The sequence below is a fragment of the Aquila chrysaetos genome, chromosome 17 (assembly GCF_900496995.4).
Source record: "Aquila chrysaetos chrysaetos chromosome 17, bAquChr1.4, whole genome shotgun sequence".
Classification (NCBI taxonomy): Eukaryota; Metazoa; Chordata; class Aves; order Accipitriformes; family Accipitridae; genus Aquila; species Aquila chrysaetos.
In genome coordinates this window covers 11444410-11466692 of record NC_044020.1, presented here as the reverse complement: position 1 = coordinate 11466692, position 22283 = coordinate 11444410, and the positions used below count along the sequence as shown (strand labels likewise).

Sequence of the window (22283 nt, the reverse complement as noted above, 5' to 3'; positions counted from 1 at the left end):
CTAACTTGGTCCTCACTCACTGCTCCAATAGCAGGACAACTTTTGCAGCCTATTTCAGAAGCCACCCATCACCTTGCAGAACTATGTGGTACCTGCACTGTAGGGACAAAGACCATGCAGCACTGAAAAGCACCACCTTGGCTGATGACACACTGCCTGCTAGCTTCAAAAGGGAAAAAAAAGAAGACAGCTGTAAGGCATTAGTCACTTCTAAGACCACAAGACCACTGAACATCTTGGTGAACGTGGATGTAACTGAGCTTGTGCCTTCACAGCACAAACCAAGCCTTCTGGATAAGCTTGTGGTAAATGACTCTATATCACAGCCATATCACAAGAAAAATGTAAATGTTGTACCCATTTAAGAAATACTGTGATTTGGTCTGTCAGAGGTTTAACATCAGTTCATCTTGTAGTACAAATATATATATATATAAGGGGTAATCCCTATACGTCACTTATCTCAACAAATCCTCTTAGAAACATTTATCAAAAGCACTCCCATTTATGTCTTTTTACTTCTTACCTCACAGATTTTGAAATACAGATTTTATATTCAGAATCCTAAGGAAGTTAAGAACATTACCTTGACTTATCATGAACACACACACATACACACACACACACACACAACACCCCAAAACCCAAAAGAATGATTTCTTATTTCATGTTTCCACAACTTTCTGCTAGTGAACTGAGGGACAAAGTGAGGGAACCAGGTGTCAAAATTTCTACCGTTAACGTAAGTGAAAAGTTTGGAGAGATTTAAAGGATCACTCCTAGTGGAATAATAGGACTTGTGGAATAATGAGGCTCTTGAACAAGCATTGGAATCAGTTGTCATGTACCACCAAAAAATGCCACTGCACATTCTACATCTGCAAGGGTCCTGGCATCAAATGAAGTAGGCTTCTTTGCTCAGATCACTGGCTGGACACCCCATCCAAAAGATTATTATAGTTATTTAATTCTCAGATCTGGTGCAGAAAAAAACCACACATAAGAAGCCATTAAGTTTCCTTGATTCTTCTAGAAGCTGTACCTGTTGGCCATCAAGGTCATCGTCTCTCATTTAGGACTATCAGAAAACTCTGCTGAATTCTCATCTAGTGACAGGAAAAGGGTCACAGACAGTTGTGAGCCTGCAGAAACTCTGTTTTCTAACAACCCAGGTTATTTGGGGTCCCTTCAGCTGTGATAGAAGAGAGGGACTTGATCTGCACATGCATCTGTATACACACACTCCCCCACGGATCCGGAGAAAGAACAGCTACCACCACCCTCAGCCTCCCAGGCATTGTGCATCTTTGCTTTAAGGACATTTGACAGTGTTGTAAAACTATGACTTTCAGTATCATCAACTCATCACTCTTCTGTTTGATAATCTTTTTTCCCTTATAACCTGGAAAAACTATCAGGTCTCTTATTGGTTTTGCCTATTTCTTAGGCTACAGGCTGCTTCTCCTCTACAAATTTCTGCAAGTTCACTGCTCCAAACAGCAGTCTGTATTCCAGTGTTGGTGTGCTTTTTAACCTTGAGCTTTGTATCTGGGCTATTTTAATGTGGTGCACCAAACAAAAAACAAACCTAATAGGTAACCTTAAGTTAGAATGAGACTTCTGTTCATTGCCTCTTATTCTTCAACCCCTGTCCCAAACACTATTCATTGCACTTAAAGTAATTTCCTCTGGGTCCAACAGAAGCACACACCATCTCCCTTAATCCAGCACAGGAATCTCACACCCACGGAGGCACACCCGTGCCCACAGATAAACTACATCACTCTTCCCCTGACTGCATTAAATTCCTTCTTTTTGTCCGAACATCTTACTAATCAGCACAAACAGAAAGCTCTCATTCTAGGACTGAGAATACAAACCCAGCAGAGAGCCTGCCTGCCTGTTTTCACAAGAAAGTTACATAGTCTTCTGTCTTGCTCTGTTGCCTGAAATTTGGCTTCCTTCTCAGAGGCATCTCAAACATATTCAAATTTTATAGTCAAATATACCTGAACAACTTGAGGTCCCTGCTTTTTTACCTTAAAAGCTTTGAAGAGTTGGCATTCATCCCGAACCAAAGCAACATGCATTTTACAAGGTTATTAAAACAACCTTCCTGCTCAGGCTTGAGCCTGTGCCCTCCAATTTCCTTCTCCACCTCAATTTATCTTCCTCCAATTGAAATCACTGTTACAGCAGATGAGGTTTATCAAGCTTATCAAACAAAACCAGCAGCTCCTACATCCACAGCTCCAAATGAACTCAAATGGAAGGCATTCATTTGCACACCACTCCTTCCCTTCCCAATTAAAGCAAAAACTAATTTGGTAGGATGTTAGTCCCCAGCCATCGCACTAGGCAGGCTGAAACCACTCAGTGCTGAACTGGTTCAGAACCGTCCAACTGTACCTGTAAATAATTGCAGCTTTCATAGCCAACACTTTCATTGTCCTGTACAAATAACACGTTTTTTACAGAAGACTGCAGGAAAGACAGAACATAAAGCTCCTCTGGACCTACAGTCAATGCCACATCAGGATTAAAATTTAGGATTTAGACTCCTCTGCTATACCTTATTCTTCCAGACACAAATAACACTCCTATGTAATGGGATGCGAAAACTCTTGGTTTCCTCTCACAGCTCCCAAGTAATCTCAGTTTTCCTTCTCCATAAAGGCTTGATCAGATCAGGTGCATTGTCCAGAGCACAGCTTGTGCAGACACCCGCCCGGATGGCGCTGAGCGCACACACAGTCCCCTGCAAGGAAGAAAATCCCTGTGGTGGCAACCTGTGCTGCCTGCAGTAAGCAATTCATTTTTGTGCACTGGACACGTGCCCAAATGTCCCAAACTGACTCAGAAGAAGGAAATGACCCACCATCACCACCAGGTCAAGAAGGCATTTCAGTGCTGACTCTCCGGTTCACACAGCATTTGCTCAGCATTTTTCATCACCTCTCTGCAGCTTTGAATGCTGCTGACTAGCAAAGGCAGGGGTTGAAACTGCTATGCCAGGGCTTGTTCCAGCTTGGCAAATTCAATTAAGTACAGCAGAAAAGTTCTCCTCTGATAGAGCCAAAACTTCTTTGGCTAAACCGACTAAATCAACTGTTGTTTCTGCGAATGATGTTTCCACCAGTTCTGTCCTCACTCTTAAGTATTTCATCCCCTGCCCCCCCTCCTTTTTTCTTTTCTTTTTTTTTTTTTTTTTTTAAGGTGTAGAAGATTAGAAGATACAAAGACCACACAAAAATAGACGATACAGAGGATCATACGGCTACCACTGGAGCAAGTTCAATAGCTCCCACGGAGCAGTATATACACACGTTGCCAAAAGCCTGGAGACCACAAATGGACCAAAAGAGCATGTTGGCTTCTTAAACTCAACACTCATTTTAAATATAGTGATAACACAACCACCTAGAAGTACTTGATGCATCATCGACTTCTGCATCCCATTACAAAAATTCTTCTTAAACTAAACCTTTTAAATTTTAATCTGCTCCTCTTAAGCTAATGAAGACACTTCTGTGAAGCTTGTTGTGTCACCCTGTATTTTAGTGGAAGAGAGCCAAGAGATTCTCAGCTTTGGTAATTTAAAGTTAACTGCATGAAAACGTTGGGCTTCCTCAAGCATATTTCCAAGGGTCCCATACAGGTGTTAGGACTGGACACCATGGCATTGTTGCACCTAAAAGGAGACACAAAGTATTTCTGCTGCTTGAAAGGAGTTAGAGGAAGCTGGATGGGCTCACTCCTGAGGCATACATTCGATGGCTGAACCATCATGTGTCTCCAAAGAAAATCACCAGCGTCAGCTATCCTGAGATGGCTAGATTACATGGCAGGACCTGACAAGCCGCTCCTTGGCAAAATATTTAAATTCCACAAAACGGCCATGTGGAGCGCCTAGGAGCCTGTATTAGTAGAAGCAGCCTGTGATCAGACTGCCTACTATGTAACAGCTCTGGTCTTCATGCAAGAGCTGGGTACACCCTCGTTTAAGTCAACCCCATTGACCAGGAACGACGCTTCTCCAGGCCTCAGGTATTTACCTGGAGTGTTTTCCAGGCTTGTTGTGCCGCCCTTTGGACTTTGAAGACCTCAGCTCCTCAGAAGCGAGACAGGGACTTCTGCTGCAAGCGGCCTTCTCCCAGCACCGGTGCTCCACGCCAGCTGCAGAACCACCTCTGACAAAAACATGCCTGACATGTTTGAGGATGGGATCTCCAAGGAATATGGATGGTGTCTTCGCCTCTCAAGATGAAGCCTGAAGAGTCCCACCCTTGAGGAATAAGCATGGGGGCTGGGAAGAGGTGGAGGAATTGAGCTAGGCAACGCCACACACCACTGGCGTGGTTTCCACAGGCAGTCAGGGCCTGCTCTGCGGGAGCCATTAACAGACTTCGGAGGAAAATTTGGCAGAGGGACAGGCTATCACCTCCTGCGGCAGAAAGCTTGGTACAGAAACAGGCCGCCACATCAAAGGCTGTCATTTTACTCATTTAATTCCCTCAAAAAAAAAAAAAAAAAAAATCTTCCTCTCCTCCCAGCTGCCTGCATGGCAGAAAAGCCCTCCTTGCTGAAGCAGTGCTGGCTGAGGCGCAGAGCTGCGGGGAGAGCCAGGGCAGAGAACCAGAGCTGGTCGTGCTGCTCGCCAGCTGATGGCCGCGTTCCCATCTGCCCGGCGGCGGGCGGGCAGGCAGGGCAGCAGCCCCCCCCCAGCACCACGCCGCTCACCAGGGCTGGGAGCGAGTTTGGAGAAAAGGTTAATCCCGGGAACGGCCAGAAATACGGCAGTCCGGCAACGAGAGCGCGAGTGCCCGTGCCGCTTGCCAGCTTTCTGCTAGTGGCTGGCAACCGGCAGAAACAAAGAAAAAGTGTCGGTGGCAAACGCTGGTTTGCAGGAGGGTGCCGAGATGGTCGGGTTGGCCACAGACGCAGGCCTTTCTGGCACAGTGTACGGGCTGTTGTGTTTGGAGGCGAGTGGAAGGTGCCAGTTTCTTTTGGCTGCCACCACAGTCTTAATGTGACATTCATCGGCAGCGCATTAACTCGCTTGCCACGACGAGGGGAGCATTGCACTTCCAGCCCCATATTCAGTGATGCACATGTGTACCTGCACAGCTACAGCAGCCACACCAGTCCCACCCCTTAATGAAAAAGAAAAAATGCACCACAAGAGTGTTAGAAAGGACCGGATCAACCCCCCACACATTGCATCAGGAGAGCAACTGGCTAAATAAATGGGCAGGACAGGATTGTGAGCCAGGACCTCTTTATCAGTGCTGCCAGTCCTGTTCACCTCCAGCTGGAAAGAAGAAAACTGCAGAGGCTTTACTCATTATTTTTGCTAAGTCCTGCAGCAGGATGTTTTCCTGCCCTCCAGACCTGGATTGTGCAGGTCTGTGCTACCTCCAGTAGTTATACATAGAAACAATCCATTAACAGTCAAGTTAACACATGGCACTTAAATAGATCGTACTTGTCAGCACGTCTAAGCCCTACAGGTTGGCTGGCCATTTTATTTAAGAGACTCTGCAGTTGCAGTCACTGCAGGAAAGTAGGACTTTCCAGTCTGGATTATAGGGGCAGAGTATGATCAACAGTTTTTTCAGATGTTTTTAAGAGAGCACAAGACAAAACTTCAGCACAAGTGAAAAATCAAATGAAGACTGAACATTATTTCTTCTCCAATCTCCTCATATGCTTATGTATTAGAATAAATGCAAACAACCTGAATGCAGCCAGACATTGCATTTCAGAAAGCTTGGGTGGGGCCTGGAGAGAAGAATAGAACACACTTGGGGGATGAGTAAGTGTATTCTAAAATACTTGTATTTTAGAAGACATCAGCCCATCACTAATGATATCTGGATGTCCAGCTTGCCTGCGGGAGGGAAAAAGGGGAGTCCTCCTATTAATAAACTGTGCTTAGTTTTGAAATTAAAAGCTCAAATACAAAGTCTCAGCAGTTCTCAAGAAAAAAACCCCAACTTTTTCAGCATGCAAGCTGCATCCCTTCTCCACAAAAACTTGCTTTTAGAAACAGATGGCAGCCTGCAAGACCTACAAATCCTTTGTCTGGAGTGGCAAACTAGGCCCTATTGCCCATCAAAGTCAACCGTCACATTGTGAAGCACTGACCCTAACAAATCCATTATGTTTCTTTCTACCACAATGCTAAACCAGACAAAATGAGTCAGACTTAATAGGAAAGGGTGAGGGATTTCAAATCCCTTTCCCTCCCATCCTGACAAAAATAATGACAAGGGGGAGAGTCTGCGTTGACCCTTCACTTACGAGCCCCGCCAAACCCTGCCGTTAGGGCTGCCCGTTTGGGCCAGGCTGCCTGAAGGAGGATGGATTTGGGTTTGAAGCATTTATGCGGCGCTGCGCAATGGCTTTGAAGACGGCACTCTATGTTAGTAAAACTACCTGCACAGTCAAGAGCGAATATCCCGAGCAGGAAAGAAAGGCCCTTATGCCAGCTGAATAATTAGGTCTGATGTGCTTTGTAGTTTCTCAGCCCTCCCTTCCCAGCTCTGCCAAAGTGCTGTGCAGATACACAGCAGAGAGACGGGAAAGCTCTTCACAGGTAGCTGCAGGGGAAGAGAATATAATGTTTTTTCTCCTGTGTCAGCTGAACGCAGGCAATGGAAAGAGAAATGTGAAGAAATAGAAGCTGATATCAAAGAGCTGCTGCCTTCAGTCAAGGGAGGAAACAACAGAGAAGCCTGCTGAGGAGGTGACGGATGGGGCGATGGTGTGGAAGGGATCGAAAAGCCTTTCCCCTGCTATGGGTATTTGGTGCATCTTGACACACAAAAGGAAACACCCATCACTGGTACTGTCAGCAGACACCTCCCAGCAAGGAATACTTTTGTCAAGGAGAAAATCAATCTCAATAACAGTGGGTCAGGTTTATGAACGATCCAACGGCTTTCATCTTGCATATTTAAAAATGAGATACAACAAAAAAGTCAAATTTCCTCAGAGCAACAGATTGACTGGATTCTTCACACTCTCATAGAAATTGCCTCCCATCCCCCTTTACTGGTTTTCTTCGGCGTAAAACAATCTCTCAAGGACATGGCAACGACGACGCTGAAATTCAAAGCGTTGAGATCAAACACATGAAGCTGATGCTCATTACGGCTAAATTATGTCACCTATCTGAAGGCTCAAGCTTATTATTTAAGACAATACAATAGTCATTAATCACAGCCATTGTGTATTGCTCGAAAGGCGTCTAGAAAGCTAAAGAATACAACGGAGATTTATTATACTACAGTGCCAGATTTAATTACATGGCTTTCTCCTCAGTATCTCGCCGCTTGTAGTTCACCACCTGTTTGCACCAGAGGACCTGAAATAAAGACGTGCCGGCCCTTGAGGCTAGGCATGCAAGAGAGGGCTTGTGTGGAGCTTTTGCTGTAACTGTTGTAGCAGAAGACCAGTGGGCAAAGAGAATGGACCGTTTTGGGGGCAGCTGGCAGGCAAATCACTTACATAGAGCTATTGTTTTTCTTCTGAAGTTTTAAACTTCCAGTTCCTTTTCATATATATTTATGTGCAAAGTACATCGTTGAGCCTGTGCGCAAGGAGAAACAACTCGCTGTCTTCTTCCTAAAGCTGCACAGCGAAGATTCATGCCCTCACCAACACAACAATGTATTTAAGCAGTACGTCTGTCTGCTGGCAGCCTTCTAAGTTTGCATTTTCTTCTATAAATATTTAACGTAGAAGAACTGTTCATGTTACCCACTTTGCCCGAAGTGTTTTGACAGCCATGCTCACCACATGACAATGATGCTCTATTTAACACTGCAGCTGCAGACAGGAGGATTTGGTTTCAGTTTTATACAATATTGTGAAACCGATGACCTCCTACAAAATAAACCAGATAATACATTTTTAAGAAGTAGAATTTAAATGCATTAGCAAGACAATTATCAGTAAGCCACTGCAAGGAAGGAAAACAGAAATTTAAGTCCTGAATGCAAGAGTCTGCTTAAATTTCACTGCAATCCCTTTTTTATTAAACATATTCAGAAAGTGAAAATAAAAGACAATCAACCCTGCAAAAGCTAAGTAGCCTCCTGAAATGGTATCTTGTAAGGCTAGAATAATTTCCAAACTTTCTGGACTGCAAATTATTGTCAGTCCTCAGAGACTTCTACACACTTTTACCAACCAGTTAATTGAATCTGCTCAAAAGAAGATGGCTCAGCGGACCGCTTGGCCGGCCCCGAGGGAGGTTTGGCCCCAACCTGTCTCTAAGGTACTAAGACTCAGCATAGTCTAGCAGCAACTAACCAGGAGTCAGTCTTTCACATCTGAAGATTGCAACTTTTTTCAGGTAGAGAAAGTCCAAGGAAACAAAAAGGCTTAAATAACCCAGCTGGTCAAACCCACACAAAACAGCTCTGCTACTGTTAGTGACACAGAGAGGCATTTTAAAATGCTCACTTTAACATGGAATCACTTAAGCACTGCTTGGAAAAAATATGTAGAGGTAACGTAAGAAAGAGAAACTGAGTCAGCAATGTTTATCCTTTCTGATTTCCCCCCCTGGCCCCTGAATGTAGTCTCGGTTACCCAGGGGCTCATTAATGCACTCATCTATTACAAGCTTGCTGGAAGCATGAAGCGATGCCACTTTGGTATGAGCAGATTAATCAAGCGTGGATTGCCAAGCTCCCACTGCACTGCAATGCAATGCCATCTCTTTCTATGCTGTTTCCGTGGTCAGATTCAGCTAAATACTGCCATTTACCTCCAAGACAACTCATAAATGCAGAGTGATTAGCCATCCCTTGCAGTGCCTTTTACTGGAGTTACTCAAAATTTAATGCACTTAATACAGTTTTATGACTCCTTATGCATCATTAGCATTTTAATACATCAGAATGCAGTTCTTGGTTCTTCACAATATTATCAGAAAGGTCAGAATAGCTTTTTAAAACAATAAAGCATGAGGATGAGCTGGTTTGTCTTTAAATGTGGGAAGGGGGAAGATAAAGAAGGAATAAGAAAGTAGAGAACCCACTTCCCCAACACATTCTGCTGCTGTACCTCCCATTCGGTGCATTAAAAAAAAAAAAGTGCTTTTCCATAGACACATGTCTTGGATGCAATAGCACCAACACAGCCAAGTTCCTACATCCTTTCATCGAGCTTGAGGAAGGACTTGGATGCAGCAAACAGCCATCCTTGCATTGCTATTTATTGCCAAACGTAGCTTTGCTCCCACCACCTGTTATCACATTGTAGGAGCTGTAGCAGAATTGCTCCCCTAACAAATACTCTTCATTTGAGACTGAGAAGGAAAGACTAAGAAAGCTGGCATTAACACAGTTGTATGGTTTCACAGGTATGGGTGAAGGGCACTAGGAGTTACGCGACAGGACACCAGGTCAGAAACCATGGTCCTCTCATCTGTAGCTCCTTTTGCTCACACAAGCCTGTTAGCTCTGATCTTCCCTCTTTCCCCCTCAATACCACAAGTTACCCTTTATTTTCCTATCCATCAGATGGGCAGGAGGCAATGCACACTCTGCTCAGATCCCAGCTATGCGGCTGCCAATTAGTCTGCCAGGATACCCACGTGGAGGGGCCTCTCTTGCTTTATAGAGTGCTGTTGCTTTTCCTGCAGCCTTTGTATTATTGGAAGGTTAATTAGGATCTCTGCTCTAGCTGCAGGGACTTCACCAAAAAAAATCCCGTATCTTTTCAATTTCACCTCTGACAAAATTAAATTGACCTATGGGCTCAGAAGTTGGTAGATAAGGATACAGACGGTTTTGGGGGGTTGTTTTTTTGACTTTAAAAAAAAAAAAAAAAAGGAAACGGGTCTAGTGTGATCATGTTATCAATCACACAAGCTGAGTTTTCAGTGTGACAACACTACACTATTAACAACACAGATGGTCTCCCGCTTAGCATCAGCTTCCCTTTTGAGCTATTCAGTGCACCACGAGCAATGCTGGGACACAGTCAGAAGTCATTGCCACGAAGTGCTGACAAAATATTAACCACTAACTGAAACCCAAGACAGATTTTGAACTGCAAATAGTTTTCAGTTCTTCACCACTATCAAATATGAGATATCTTGGACACTCCACTCCGATAGTTGCTCTGAGCCATTCATTCTCAGCTCCGGGACAGATCTAAATCTGTGCCTTTTCTCCCCCGCTCCTGGACAAATGCCTCTTCCAGCGGTAGCACAGACCTGCAGGCAAGGAGCATGAATACATCCAGGCCCCAAGACAAGATGTTTTCTCATTCTTATTCCCGCCGAAAGCACAAGAGCTGAACTAATCAGGGCCCCGAGCCCCTGGGTCACAGCCAGGGCACCCGCGCCAGGGACCTCAGCTCTTTCTCACCTGCTGACAGGGACAAAGCAGGGCTGAGGGGTCTGAGCTCATTAAGGCAGAGTTTTCATGGGAAGTTCAGCCCCCATTAAGCTAGAGGGGTTTTTTTGTTGTTGGTGGTTTTTTTTTTAACAGTGTGTTAGACTGAGCAATTTTCAACAAGGCTCTTTCTTTCCCCTCCCAACTCACCACCCTGTGGGCGGCTCCAAGAAGAAAGAAAACAAAGACATGGGCATAGAAACAACAGTAAGTTATTAACCAGAACTGCTATTGTGAAAGTTAACATCTCCCATCACCATTCCCCCTTTTGCTAGATATGACAGCAGACCACTGCTGCAGCTGCCTCACCCTATGCAGATGTTCATATTTATACAGGAAAAAATGATTACTTAATAGCATTCCTTACACCGGGATTCTTTAGCTCTTAATCATTCCTCAGTTTGAGAAAGAAACACTAGACTACACATCCCTGCTTGAATTAAGAGAGTCAAACAACATCTGCTATCACACTTGCTAAAGCCAGAAAGAGTCAACATATTTGCAAATGCTAGTAAGACAGACCTATCTTGAATAGTATCATCTCGGGGAAAAGGCTGGACACCTAATTCATCTGTGCTGAATGGCTGCTATGCTGATTTCCAGAGATAAATATTCTCCCGTAATAGATTTATAACAACAGTCATTAGAGACAAAGGTTGACAACCCAAAAAGGGGTGCATTAGAGACACGGTAGTGCCATTCTTCCTGGCCTTGACGTTCTTCAAGTGTTTACAAGGCCAAACGTATAGCAGAATACACCCTTCAAAGCTCTGTGACAGAGCATACATCCACCATCAGTCATTTTACAAAGCACCTGGCAGCTTTGAAGCATTGTGAGTCACAACCAGCCATTTCATCTTCATACAATTACACAAAATTTTATGGGTTGGGTGTTTTTGGTGTTTTGTTTGGATTTTTTTTTTTTTTTAAATAAAATAGGAGAATTCTGCCCCAAATAGTTGATGCGGTGTATTTTCAAGTTGTTATACCAGAAGAATAAAGCGAGAAAGCACAACATCCACATTACAAAAAGCCCCATTCTAGAAACTGTGCAACATCCCTTCATCTCTCCCACACCAGCCAGTATCACAGCCAAGAGAAAGTCTGTGTTAACAGAGCTGTTGTCTTGTTTTTAAGCATAAAAATTCTTAATTTCAAATTCATGCCAGAGTATTGCACAGCATAGAACAAACAAGAATACCAAGTGGGAATACTGATGGAAAATAGTATTATGTGAATAACTAACTAATCAGCAAATCCTCCCCTCCCTCAACAATGAAAAGCCAAATATTTACTCAATTGTATATTGCATTCTTTGCTCAAATACTTCATAGCTTGAATTAAAAAAAATAAATCTTGATTCTCTTTCCTGAGCATCTCACGGGAGACCAGAGGGCTCAGCAGAAGGTATTTACACCATCTGACTGGATTTATCTCAGCAGCAACCTGGTGAAATAGCAGAAGTGGCTCCTAAATCAGGGGTTTGCACCCTCCAGACAGTCTCCAGGCCAGCAAGAACCTGGGCTCCAGAACCTGTCAGACATCTAACGTCAGTGTAAGCAATACCTATTTGGACCTTGAAAGCAGGATCCTCTCCCAGCAGGCTCCAGCTGCATCCCGAACATCACTCAGTCCAAAGCAGACTGCTTGGCCCGTTTGATCAATATTTCATTGAGAAATTACCCGTTAAGTGAGCGCTTGGTTTCATCGTTTCATTACAAAGAGCTCAGCCCTCTTGTCTTTCGATCACAAGAGACTCGAAGCACCTCTTACACCTGGGCAGCCCCGTGTAAGGAGCATCCATGCTGACACTTGCTTTTTCCTTGTAACTATAGTTAGTGCTAGCACAGGTAACACTGCATTGCATCGCATGCCACCACACGCCAGTCAGTTTGTGCGTGAAAATAGCTATGCATGGAAATGAGCATAGGTTTATATAGATGCTAAGGGGAAAATGCAAATTTATACAAATAATTTCAGTCATCCATGAAAAGCAGCAGCCACTGCACACCCATGACAGTTGAGCTTTGCTTTTTTTTTTTTTTAATCCTGTCATTGTTTACACAGAATGGTGTTTCAGATTAAGCCCCCTTACCCTTCCACATGTTAGTCTTTAACATGACAAGAGAATACCAAGAAGGACGGGGGTGGACAGAGGATTCTTCTAGCTTTCATGCTGTGCAACCTAACACTCACACAGCTTCAAAGCACAATTTAACTCCATTTGATATAAAGCTTGTTTTTAAAAAAAACCTTGCTACTAGGTCCCAGAATTATTATTGCAATTTGATGAATAATATTACTGTAAAGCAAAGCCAAGTTCATGCTCCAAGGCAGGGGACAATGACACTCACTCTCCAAGACTGACATATTTAAACATGGCCTCTGAACACAAACCAAGAACTGCTGACATTTTTGTATGAAATCGTGAAGGTTGTTCTCCAACAAGGAACAAGTTTTCTTTACAGATCCACCAAAACCAGACCCTTTCCCCCAATATTATATTCTACTAAGAGTTAATTTTTATACTATAACTCGAAGCAGGTCACTGAGATCTAGCAAAGTCCTTCAAAGCAACTCTACACGGAATATATATTAGCAAGTGAATACTCTTTCTGTTTCACTCTTTAAGCATCTGTTTGGATGTTTTGATGTTATTTTTCATGGATTGGGTTGGTAAGTGGAGGAAGGAGGAAGAAGAAAAACCTCACACCTTGAAGGAGCATGGCTCCACGTCTCCAGCCAGGCACCTTTATCAAGCCTAGGACACCCTAATGAGAAAGCTCTCTGCTAAGATACAATGATCAGACAGCTGAGTAAAACTATCTTTGACTCCAAGCAAGGAGCACAAATTGAGTTGTTTATATTTTCATACTGGTAATGTAACAGAAGCTTCTTCCAGCCATGCCAGTATCTGACACCTCAGCAGTCTGTCACACATTAGTCATCTCCCTAGTATGTGTCTTTTTATTGTGATGACCCATCACCGTTTCTTCCCTAATTACTTTTGAGATTATCAATATGGCTAATGCGACCAAAATACCACAGTGAAGGCCTGCTGTTTCCTGACCAAATTTGTTTTTCCCCAATGTAACTTTTCCTACCATACATGTTTTTTGCTATTTCCTGGTCAAGAGGTAGATAATAGGGGAAAAAAAAAATAAAATTTGTAGGTTATTTACACTCACGAACTTTATGTAGGTTCCTCTCCATATGCAGAAGAGATGGCTGAACAAGCTACTTGTAATCTTCTTCCCATATATGTAAGCGATCCTGCATGATTTCAAATAGCACCAGCCAAACACCCACCATTAACTGGATCAAAGTGCACATGCTGGTTTTTTCTTTTTTTTTTTTTTTTTCCTTCATTCACATTTCTCATTGACTCCAACCTTCATTGCCACAGATCAGCAACTGCAGCAGGGAGCAGCGTGCCAGCCACGTATCCAGCGTCAGCCCACGCAGAGGCTTTGCGGGCTGTACACTTGCCAGCACGTTTCAGGGACGAGCTGGCATTAAGGACAACTTGATTAGTCCATGACAAGCTGGTGAAAGAAGGCAGGCGAGAGAGCCCTGACACTCTTGTCCTGCTGGCTTGCATGCATCTCAGCCTCTCCTGAAGCAGCTCATTTTGGAGGTATTGCTACTGTGAGCTCCGCACTGGCACAGGAGAGCTGTGGGCAGGGTGTCAGGGCACGGGCACAGCTCCTGCAGCGCTGGGACATTGCTCCGGAGAGGGCAGAAAGGCTTCATGGGCAAACAGCTGAGCAGAGAAATCAATACTACAGTCACGCACCGCCCGGAGCAGTTCTGACATATTTACGGTTTCTGCTCTCCCCTTTTCAGAGGGGGGGGTATCGCCTTCCCCCAGATGCCGCCACCCTCCAGTGCCGTGAGGACCACCGCGGAGGCGGACATCGACACGGGAGCCTCTCCGCTGGCAGCGGGGACCTTCACCTTCACCGTAGGCTCAAAACCACCATCTCTCCTCACGCTCCCCACCAACACCCAGCCGCGACGAGGCCTGATCCGGCACTGCCACGCTCTTCAGGACGCGCGGACGTTTGCCTTTCAGCGCTCTTCGCTCGAAGCGGGCAGCTGCGGTCCCAGGCACCCCAGCTCTCCCCAGCCACCGCACCACTAAGCCGCCAGGATGGGGCCAGTGGTGACTTCAAGCTGATGTGCAGGAACAAGATTAGCGTTGGATTTAGGTCGTTCTTATAAAGGACAGCAGCTCAGCCATTCTGCCTGCCAGCACTTTGATTACTACTGTGGTTTACACTATGTGAAGGAAAAAGGCTACCTACTGCAATATTAACGTACCAGTTACAAGGATTTTTACTAAAAAAAACCCCTCACGTACATGCCACACCTTCTTCTCCTGTGCTACCGCAAGAGCCGCTGGCAGCAAAACAGCCTCCCAGAGTGCAAGGGGGTTTAGTCCTTCTAAGTGGAAATTAAAACAGCAGCTTATCTGGCAAAAAAAGTACAAGAAATTCTCTTTGGTTTAGCATTAGTGAGTTAGTGCTATTGATAGGAATAATGATGTTTTTCCAACTCAATCAATACCTTATTTTCAAAGGAATACAGTACAAAGAACTTAGATGAAGGCAAATGTATAACAGAATAGTCACACCAGGGTTGGGGGAGCATTTAAATCCAGTGTCTGTCTGGCATATATAAAGATAGAGAATGAAAGCACTATTACTAAAGCATAATAATATGTCACAGCCATTAGCAATTCCACAAATGGTCTGTTATCCAAGTATGCAAGAGAGTTACTCCTTATTAAAGGTTATTCTAACTGGAGATAATACTTGTCAATAATATTGACAATTCTTTATAAAAAGCACTGTTTCCTTTGGCTGCAGAAATCCTGCTACAGGAGCTAAGTCTTCAATGTATAATTCAGAAATCTATTTTTAAAAAAAAATAAAAATCTCTGTAGTGTTACAATTGAATTCTGTTTTTCCCCAGTAGCAAAAAAAAAAAAAAAACCAACCAAAAACATGTTTAAGAATAAACCATTACAGCAACTATCCATGCCACCACCTTTGAAGGTGTAGAAGAGAGCAGAAACATTATTTCTGTTTCAGCTTCGAGTCGAGGTTTGCACAGAAGCAGGGATTATCTCCATACTCCCTCTAACTAGAAACACAACACTTTACTTATGCAGACTAAGATCAAAAAATTTGTTTTCACATGAACAAAATATTAACCCAGCTTAGATTTTTATCAAACAGTTTTCCTAAATGTATACCCAGTGTTTCATTGTTTATTATGACAATTCACAAAAAACAACAGTTAGTTCAATAAGCCAGCTACTCCATCCAATCTCTCATCCATGAGACTTGCTTATTCCAGCCATAAAGTCAGAAGATTTATTGCTGCATTTCAGCATCGCTTCTTAAGGGTGGCAGGAGAAACACTTGGGTCCCATCCCTCTCACAAGCCCTATAACGATCAGAAATCCTAAGCAATCTACTACAACTGCTTCTGAGGAGCAGGTGAAGTTTTGTTAAGTTGTACAGCATAAGCCATCTTCTCCTCTACCCGCACCACTCTCATCCACATCCAGGTTACTTAACCTGGACAATCCCTCCAAAAATGCTTTGTGCAACTCTGGACTGTACCTAAAAATTAAAAGCAAAACTCCCATAGCCCGCTTTTCCTTTGTGGCAACTGAGTAAGTCACGAACAGGAATCGCAACTGTTTAGATATTCCTTGGTCAAGGGAAATTTCTCAGTCTATTTCCAGTAAACTAGGAAAAAACCCAATTACTTATTTTCAGAAAAGCCGTATACACGAGAAGTTGTATCACTGTAGTAATGCCACCAAGTTTTCTGGCACTGCAGGGTGACTTGGCATGAAGGAAGTGCGATGGAGAACTGTGCAGGCTGCGGGGAGACTCTGCAAGGCGTGAGCACGCAGGTGCCAAGCCCACACAAGGATGAAAAAGTCTTTTAGCTTTCTAAAAATAAGAGCCTACTAGATAAGAAGCACAGTTAGCCAGACTGCAACACGCTCTGTTTGGTTTTCAACGTTATGAACTGAAGTAACATTTCACTGGGGGGAAATTAATAACCAGTATCTGGATATTTGTAGGGAAACAGCATGAGGTAGAAGTAGTGTTCATTTTCCCCAAGATACTGAACATTTCCAATGAGCATGACCAGTAAGCACTCTCAGCTTTGCTGATCATAAAGAAAGGAAAAAAAAAAAAATCTATCTTAAAAGTAGAGTAATGAAGCTCTCTAAAGCTTTAAAGTATACATTGAACCAGGACAATAAGATAGCGAATCTTTACACAATGGCCAAAACTAGACAGTGCAAAATATGTTGCTAGACAAGATACAATAACTAGAATGTCTCCTCACTAATAAGCATAGTCTTGAGGTAATATTTTACGGTTTAAGTGTGGAAAAAAGCTATAAAACTTTTCATTTCACACAGCAAGAGGGCTACCACAACTCCACCAACATTCACGTTCCGAGATGCAGAAGGCACCATCCAACACGGTCCTTCAGGCCCCAGTTCCCGTGCTGGCTTACCGCATCCTCCTCCCTCCAAACTGCTCTGGCAACAGCATCCTCCATGGAGCACAGACCAGTCCTTCCACTTTGGAACAAAACACCCATCCCTAATTCTCTCTCTGATTTCCTCCAGAGCACTAAATTACTTCCCCTAATAAAAGAAACTCCATGTTCTTTTTAGTTGAGTCATATGTATTCTGGATTTTTATAAACTGTAGTTTGCGACACTGTAACAAGATACTGCAAAATTTAATAAGCTCTCAAAGCAAAATGTAAAAGCTGCTACAGCCAGAAAAATCTCGTGCCTTGCACATACGCTTATGAGGCTCATATAGTATGAACAAAATATGGAATAGAAACAATTTAATGAACAATTAGGTCTTTTTGTTTAAGGCAATGTTAAATATTTACTATAACAAGTTCATTCAAGCATACGCAATTCCAAGGCTGATAGTCTCAAAATAGCTTTACCTGAAAGAAGTAGGCATGAAGATGAAAGTCAACCGAAACATATTTTCCATCAGCCCTGAACATGAGAGAAAAGCTCCCTTCATCCTATTTTAGTGGAGTTCAACAGGGCACAGAAACCAATACTGAAATTTTCATGCTTTTCAAGATATTTCACATCAAATACCCTGCTTTTCTTTTCTGACCTCTCCAACTATTAAGTAGATAGTTTCCTTTCCTCCCTCAAGTCCCTAGAAAGATTTTTTTTTCTTCCATCCTTGACTGAGAGCTTGGTGATAGTGCCACAAGTGTTTTGACAGCATTATAATCCATACACTACTTTGCTGCATGCCTGGATACACTACCAAGCTGAGCAATAGGTGCAACAGCTTTTTACTTTTCAAAATTAATTTACTTAAAAAAACAAAATTAATCCATTTCAAAAGCCAGCTGTGGAGCATTTTCCTATTAAAAAAAGAAAGAAAAAAAAAAGGAAAATCTGTACCAGAAAATAGCATAAATGCAAAAGAAAAAAAAAAAAATCTAAGCAAAATGAACCATTTGCATGGTGGAAAATTCTCATGTACCACATTTATTTTAAGCACTGAGCATCCACAGGATCAAGAACTATAAAGCAAGTCACTCTTCCCTAAAAGCATGTCAAGACCTTATACAACTTTAAAACCTTGATTTTATATCATTTTGTGAACAGACCTAACAACCCTACAATAAGAATTAAAAAGGGAGTTCCTCACCCTGCCTCCAAGACCATCATTGAAACATTTCACTTCACGCCTGATGCAGCAGATGAGGGTTTTTTGGTGTGGGTTTTTTTTGTTTGTTTGTTTTGGGGTTTTTTTGTTTGTTTGTTTGTTTTTTACTGCAGAGGGTTTGCGTGGAAAGAGATTTTGGGCTTAAGCCATCAGGCAAGGAAAGCCTTCACACAGGGCTGGGTCCGGGGCTGTCCCCAGCGAAGGGAGGGTGCAGGTCAGGGGGCTCCAGATGACGCCAGAACTGGCTCACCGGCAGCTCCTTAGCACACCACATACCCCCGTGAGGTGTCTGTGCCTCAGCTGATCACCAGCAAGCCCATCTGGAAGCTGAGAATCCCTCGAGGATTTTCTAACTTCTGCTTCTCTGTTCACACGAGAGGCCCCGGGGCCGCAGAAGAGCTCCTCCCGTCCTCCTCTCGTCCTCCTTTGCCCAGCCCTAGCGCAGCTCCAGTCAGCCAGACCTGGCTTGAGCAAGGCACTTGGTGTATGCTGGCTGCTAAGGGATTCACAGGTTTGGAGATAAGCAGGTTCTTGATTACTTTTTTTGCTAAACTGGGGATGATCTGTGCAGCGGCTTAAGTCTCAGCAACTTTTCATTGACGCCGTGACTTACCTCAACAAGCTCTTTAAGCACAAGGATAGCAAGACGGAAAGCTATCACAGCTACATAATTCAATACTGAAAGAACAGGATCATTTCTTTCTACAAAATGTTGTAAGAGCATTTTTAGAAAGAAATAGTCTTCATTTGTGGGTTTCCTGTGATACAACAGACTTTCTGTTCCCTCAAGCATCTTTCTCCCCACCTATTCCAGTAACAATTCAATCCTAGTAGCTCGCTCTTTGAAACCTGTAACAGGTTTCTAGATGGGATCTCACTACTGCCTGCCTATGGCGGCATTAATGCTCCCCAAGCTTTAGCAGAAATGTTTTCTCAGCTACATCTAAAACCAGAGTTAATTTTTCCATGGCTGCATTATATTTGTGGCTCACAGCACTCCCTGTTCCTCCCTAACATTTCCAACTGCTGCGCTCCCAGCTGATAGCAGAAAGCTCTTGTCACGAGTCCCTAAAAATATAACATTGCTCAGTGGCAATATTAAGTGCCATCATATTTCTGTTACTCCACTTCTTCCTCTAACATATCCCAACCCTCCTAGGTATTAAGAATGCCTCCCAAATTAGCATTACCAAAAATTTTTGGATGCTCCAACCATACTGTTAGACCTTGCCTAGTTTAAACCAGTTACAAAGACATTTCTACTTGTTATTTCCTATTGGGGGAAGGGAGAAAATGGAAAAAAAAAAAGCCCCACTTGCTTTAAAAACAACTACTTGTGGTAATTTCTCTTTGAATTCATTCATGGTTGCATTGTATTTTATAAATGGGCATATCCCAGATGTGCCAAAATGTCTGTCTTTTACTGAAAAATGAAGAGGGAGACTTTCTTTAGCTTTTAAATCTGCTTAGTGTTGCTGGAGCAGTTCAGCTAAACCTACTGAATGACCATAAAGGATGAGCCCTGTAGCCGAGCCGCTGCCCTGCACGAACCCACCGCCTTCAGCCTGTCCTTGAGCAGCGCTCCCCGAGAACACACCTGCACATCTCACTGGGAAATGGAGCAGAAATCAGCAGAAGACAAGTTCTAAAGTCTGTGGGTACTCATCAGGGAAGGCACAGTCTGCCAGCCAACACTGCTTTAAAAATAGTTTTTTGCAGATAGAAGAGTTAGCGATGACTCAAAGTTTAAGTAGCTGAAACCCCAATAGGTCATATTATGCAAATCAAACCCTGTACGCCATCAGCTGGGAGATGGCTCACGAGCCAGGAGTTTTCTACTAAAAGCAGCAAAACTGAAAACATACAATTGCGGTCACTAGTACATGTGAAAAAGCAGAGATTAAAGCACACGTGGCTAATGCTTCAACTTGAAGATCCTAGGGCTACTTCCAGCGTGTGCTCACTGCAGAAGGAAAAGCTTTAGGTACCCCGAGTTAAGATGAAGCTCCTTGGAATGTCAGGTGCGTGTATCCAACCCTTTTACAGGTGACAAAAATATGAACTTCAGCCAGGGTACATTGATCAGTGATATAGATGAAGTCTTTCTCCTGCACAACCAGAAGGAGAGGTACTTCCTGATGCAATAGCAGCGGAGACCTCGCCAGGATCCCGTCACCAGGCAGAGGTGCCCACCGTGACAGCTACAGCTGCCTTCAACTTCAGTCACATACAGCTCAGTCGCCTGCAGTGCGAACGCATAGAACAACGGTCAAACGTATGCACTTCAGTGCTTTCAAACTCGTAACTCAGTGAGGAAATGTTTAGCTTCCATGCAATGAAGCCCCGTTATTAAGCTTGCAGGCGATCTAATTTTATGTGTAAAAACCTGACTTAAACAGTTCCTTTTGAATAAACAAAAGTGACATTTAGCCTTTTCCCAACATAATCAGCTCACATCCAGTCATGAACGCTCCAAAAATAAACATTTTAGAGAAAGCGTTAGATCCCACACTAATGATTTTGTTCTTTAATTCCGTAACATTTTTGGGGGTGGAGGGGAAAGGAAGGATGCAGGAAGGCTATTTCTGAATAGACATAAGATGTGAATAAAGCAGCATAATTAAAGATGCGATTCCATTAATTTATTCAGTTCTCCCCAGATCCCCCACCACCGCCACCTTTCCAGGGCAAACAGGGAAGAAAACGCATCTCCCCCGACAGAAAGCTCAGTCATTCGGCTCCCTTCAATTCCGTACCCCTCTCCCATCAGTCGCACCCCGCTGGCCGCGGCCGAGCCGCTGCACCCACCCGCCGAGGGCTGGCCAGGACTGCTGCCTTTCCCCTTCCACCATTAGGGACCAGGGCCAACGGCGGGTCGGCGGGGCCCGGCCTGCGGGGGAGGGCGCATCCCGGCGGCCGGCAGACAAAACGCCCCCCCCCCCCCCCCCCGCCGCCAGGCGGGAGCTGCCCGCCGGGGGATGCTCCGCCAGCCCCCCGGCGGGGGGACGGACGCTTCGTCCTTCAAAGTTGCTCCCTCCCCGCGGCTTCTGCCGGCCCGGCGACGGCCCCCCCCCTCCTCCCTTCGCCCCCTCCTCGGGGGGGAGCAGACATTTTGAAGCAGCGGATCCCAAACGCCCGCCGGGCCGCGGCGAGCCGCAGCGGCGCGGGTGCGGGCGAGGCCTCCGCGCCCCACCCGCTCCCGCTCCCGCTCCCGGCGGCGCCGCTCACCTGCCAGCTCGTCGGGCTCCAGCCCGCTCTCCGCGTCGATGCCGCACAGCACGAAGTAGTGGGCGAAGCGGCAGGGTGCCGCGCCGGGCCCGGGGGCGCCGCTCCCGCTCATCCCGCCGGCGGCGGCGGCGGCTCCCTGCGGCAGCGCGGCTCTGCGCGGCGGCGGGGGCGCGCCCGCGGCCCGGTCAACGGCGCGCCGCCCCCCATCCCCGGCGGGGGCGCGCAGGCGCGGCGGGCGGGCACCGAGCGGCGGCTCCGGCGGGCGGGCGGGCACCGAGCGGCGGCCCCGCTGTCAGCTGAGCGGGGCGGGGGGGGGAGCGGGGCGGGGCGGGCGGTGGCGGCCCGCCCCCGCGGGGCATTTAAACCCCGGGCGGCCGCGGCGGCGCCTCCCCCCCGCCCCGCTCCGGCGCCTTAGCGGGACGTTTCCGGCCCTTACCGGGGTTTTGGGTGTGAGGGGTGCGGGATTGTGCGTGTGTCCGTCCCCCCCCGGGCCTCCGCTTTGGCACGCGGCCTCCTCACGATAGGCGCCCAAAGTTTCCTCCCCCCGATATCACCCCCGAGGTGTGAGTAGGGCAGGGTGGCGGTTATTTAAATGGAAAAGGGGACGGTGCCACTTCCTACCGGGGATGTGTCCGTTCCACAGCCAGGAGGGAGCACCCGAAGGGCCCCCACCGGAACGGGCCGAGCACCGGGCAGCGCTGAGCGTTTTCTGCGGGAATCCTCCGGGGGGGAAACGGCTTTTTCGTCTCCCGACCCGAATATCGAAACAACATCACCACACCCACCCCAGGGAGAGTCTGACGGATGGCTTTTGTGTCGTCTCCATCCCTGCGCCGTGACTGCTGTCACTGGTAGCACGTTAACTTCTAGGAGGGACAACTATTTC

General features: G+C 45.3%; 1 protein-coding gene across 6 annotated transcripts in view; it reads right to left on the bottom strand.

The window, feature by feature from the left end:
- Nucleotides 1-21564, bottom strand: part of DENND5B (DENN domain containing 5B) — a 119765-nt gene extending 98201 nt beyond the window's left edge. For 5 of the 6 annotated variants that reach the window (XM_030040812.1, XM_030040813.1, XM_030040816.1 and 2 more), the window contains exon 1: nt 21398-21564. In XM_030040812.1, coding sequence (XP_029896672.1) covers nt 21398-21509 — 112 coding nt within the window. In that variant the 5' untranslated portion in view covers nt 21510-21564. Of the gene's footprint in view, nt 1-13603; nt 13644-21397 lie in introns of those variants that run through there. The other variant, XM_030040815.1, reaches the window with a different exon arrangement.
- Nucleotides 21565-22283: the final 719 nt, after the last annotated feature.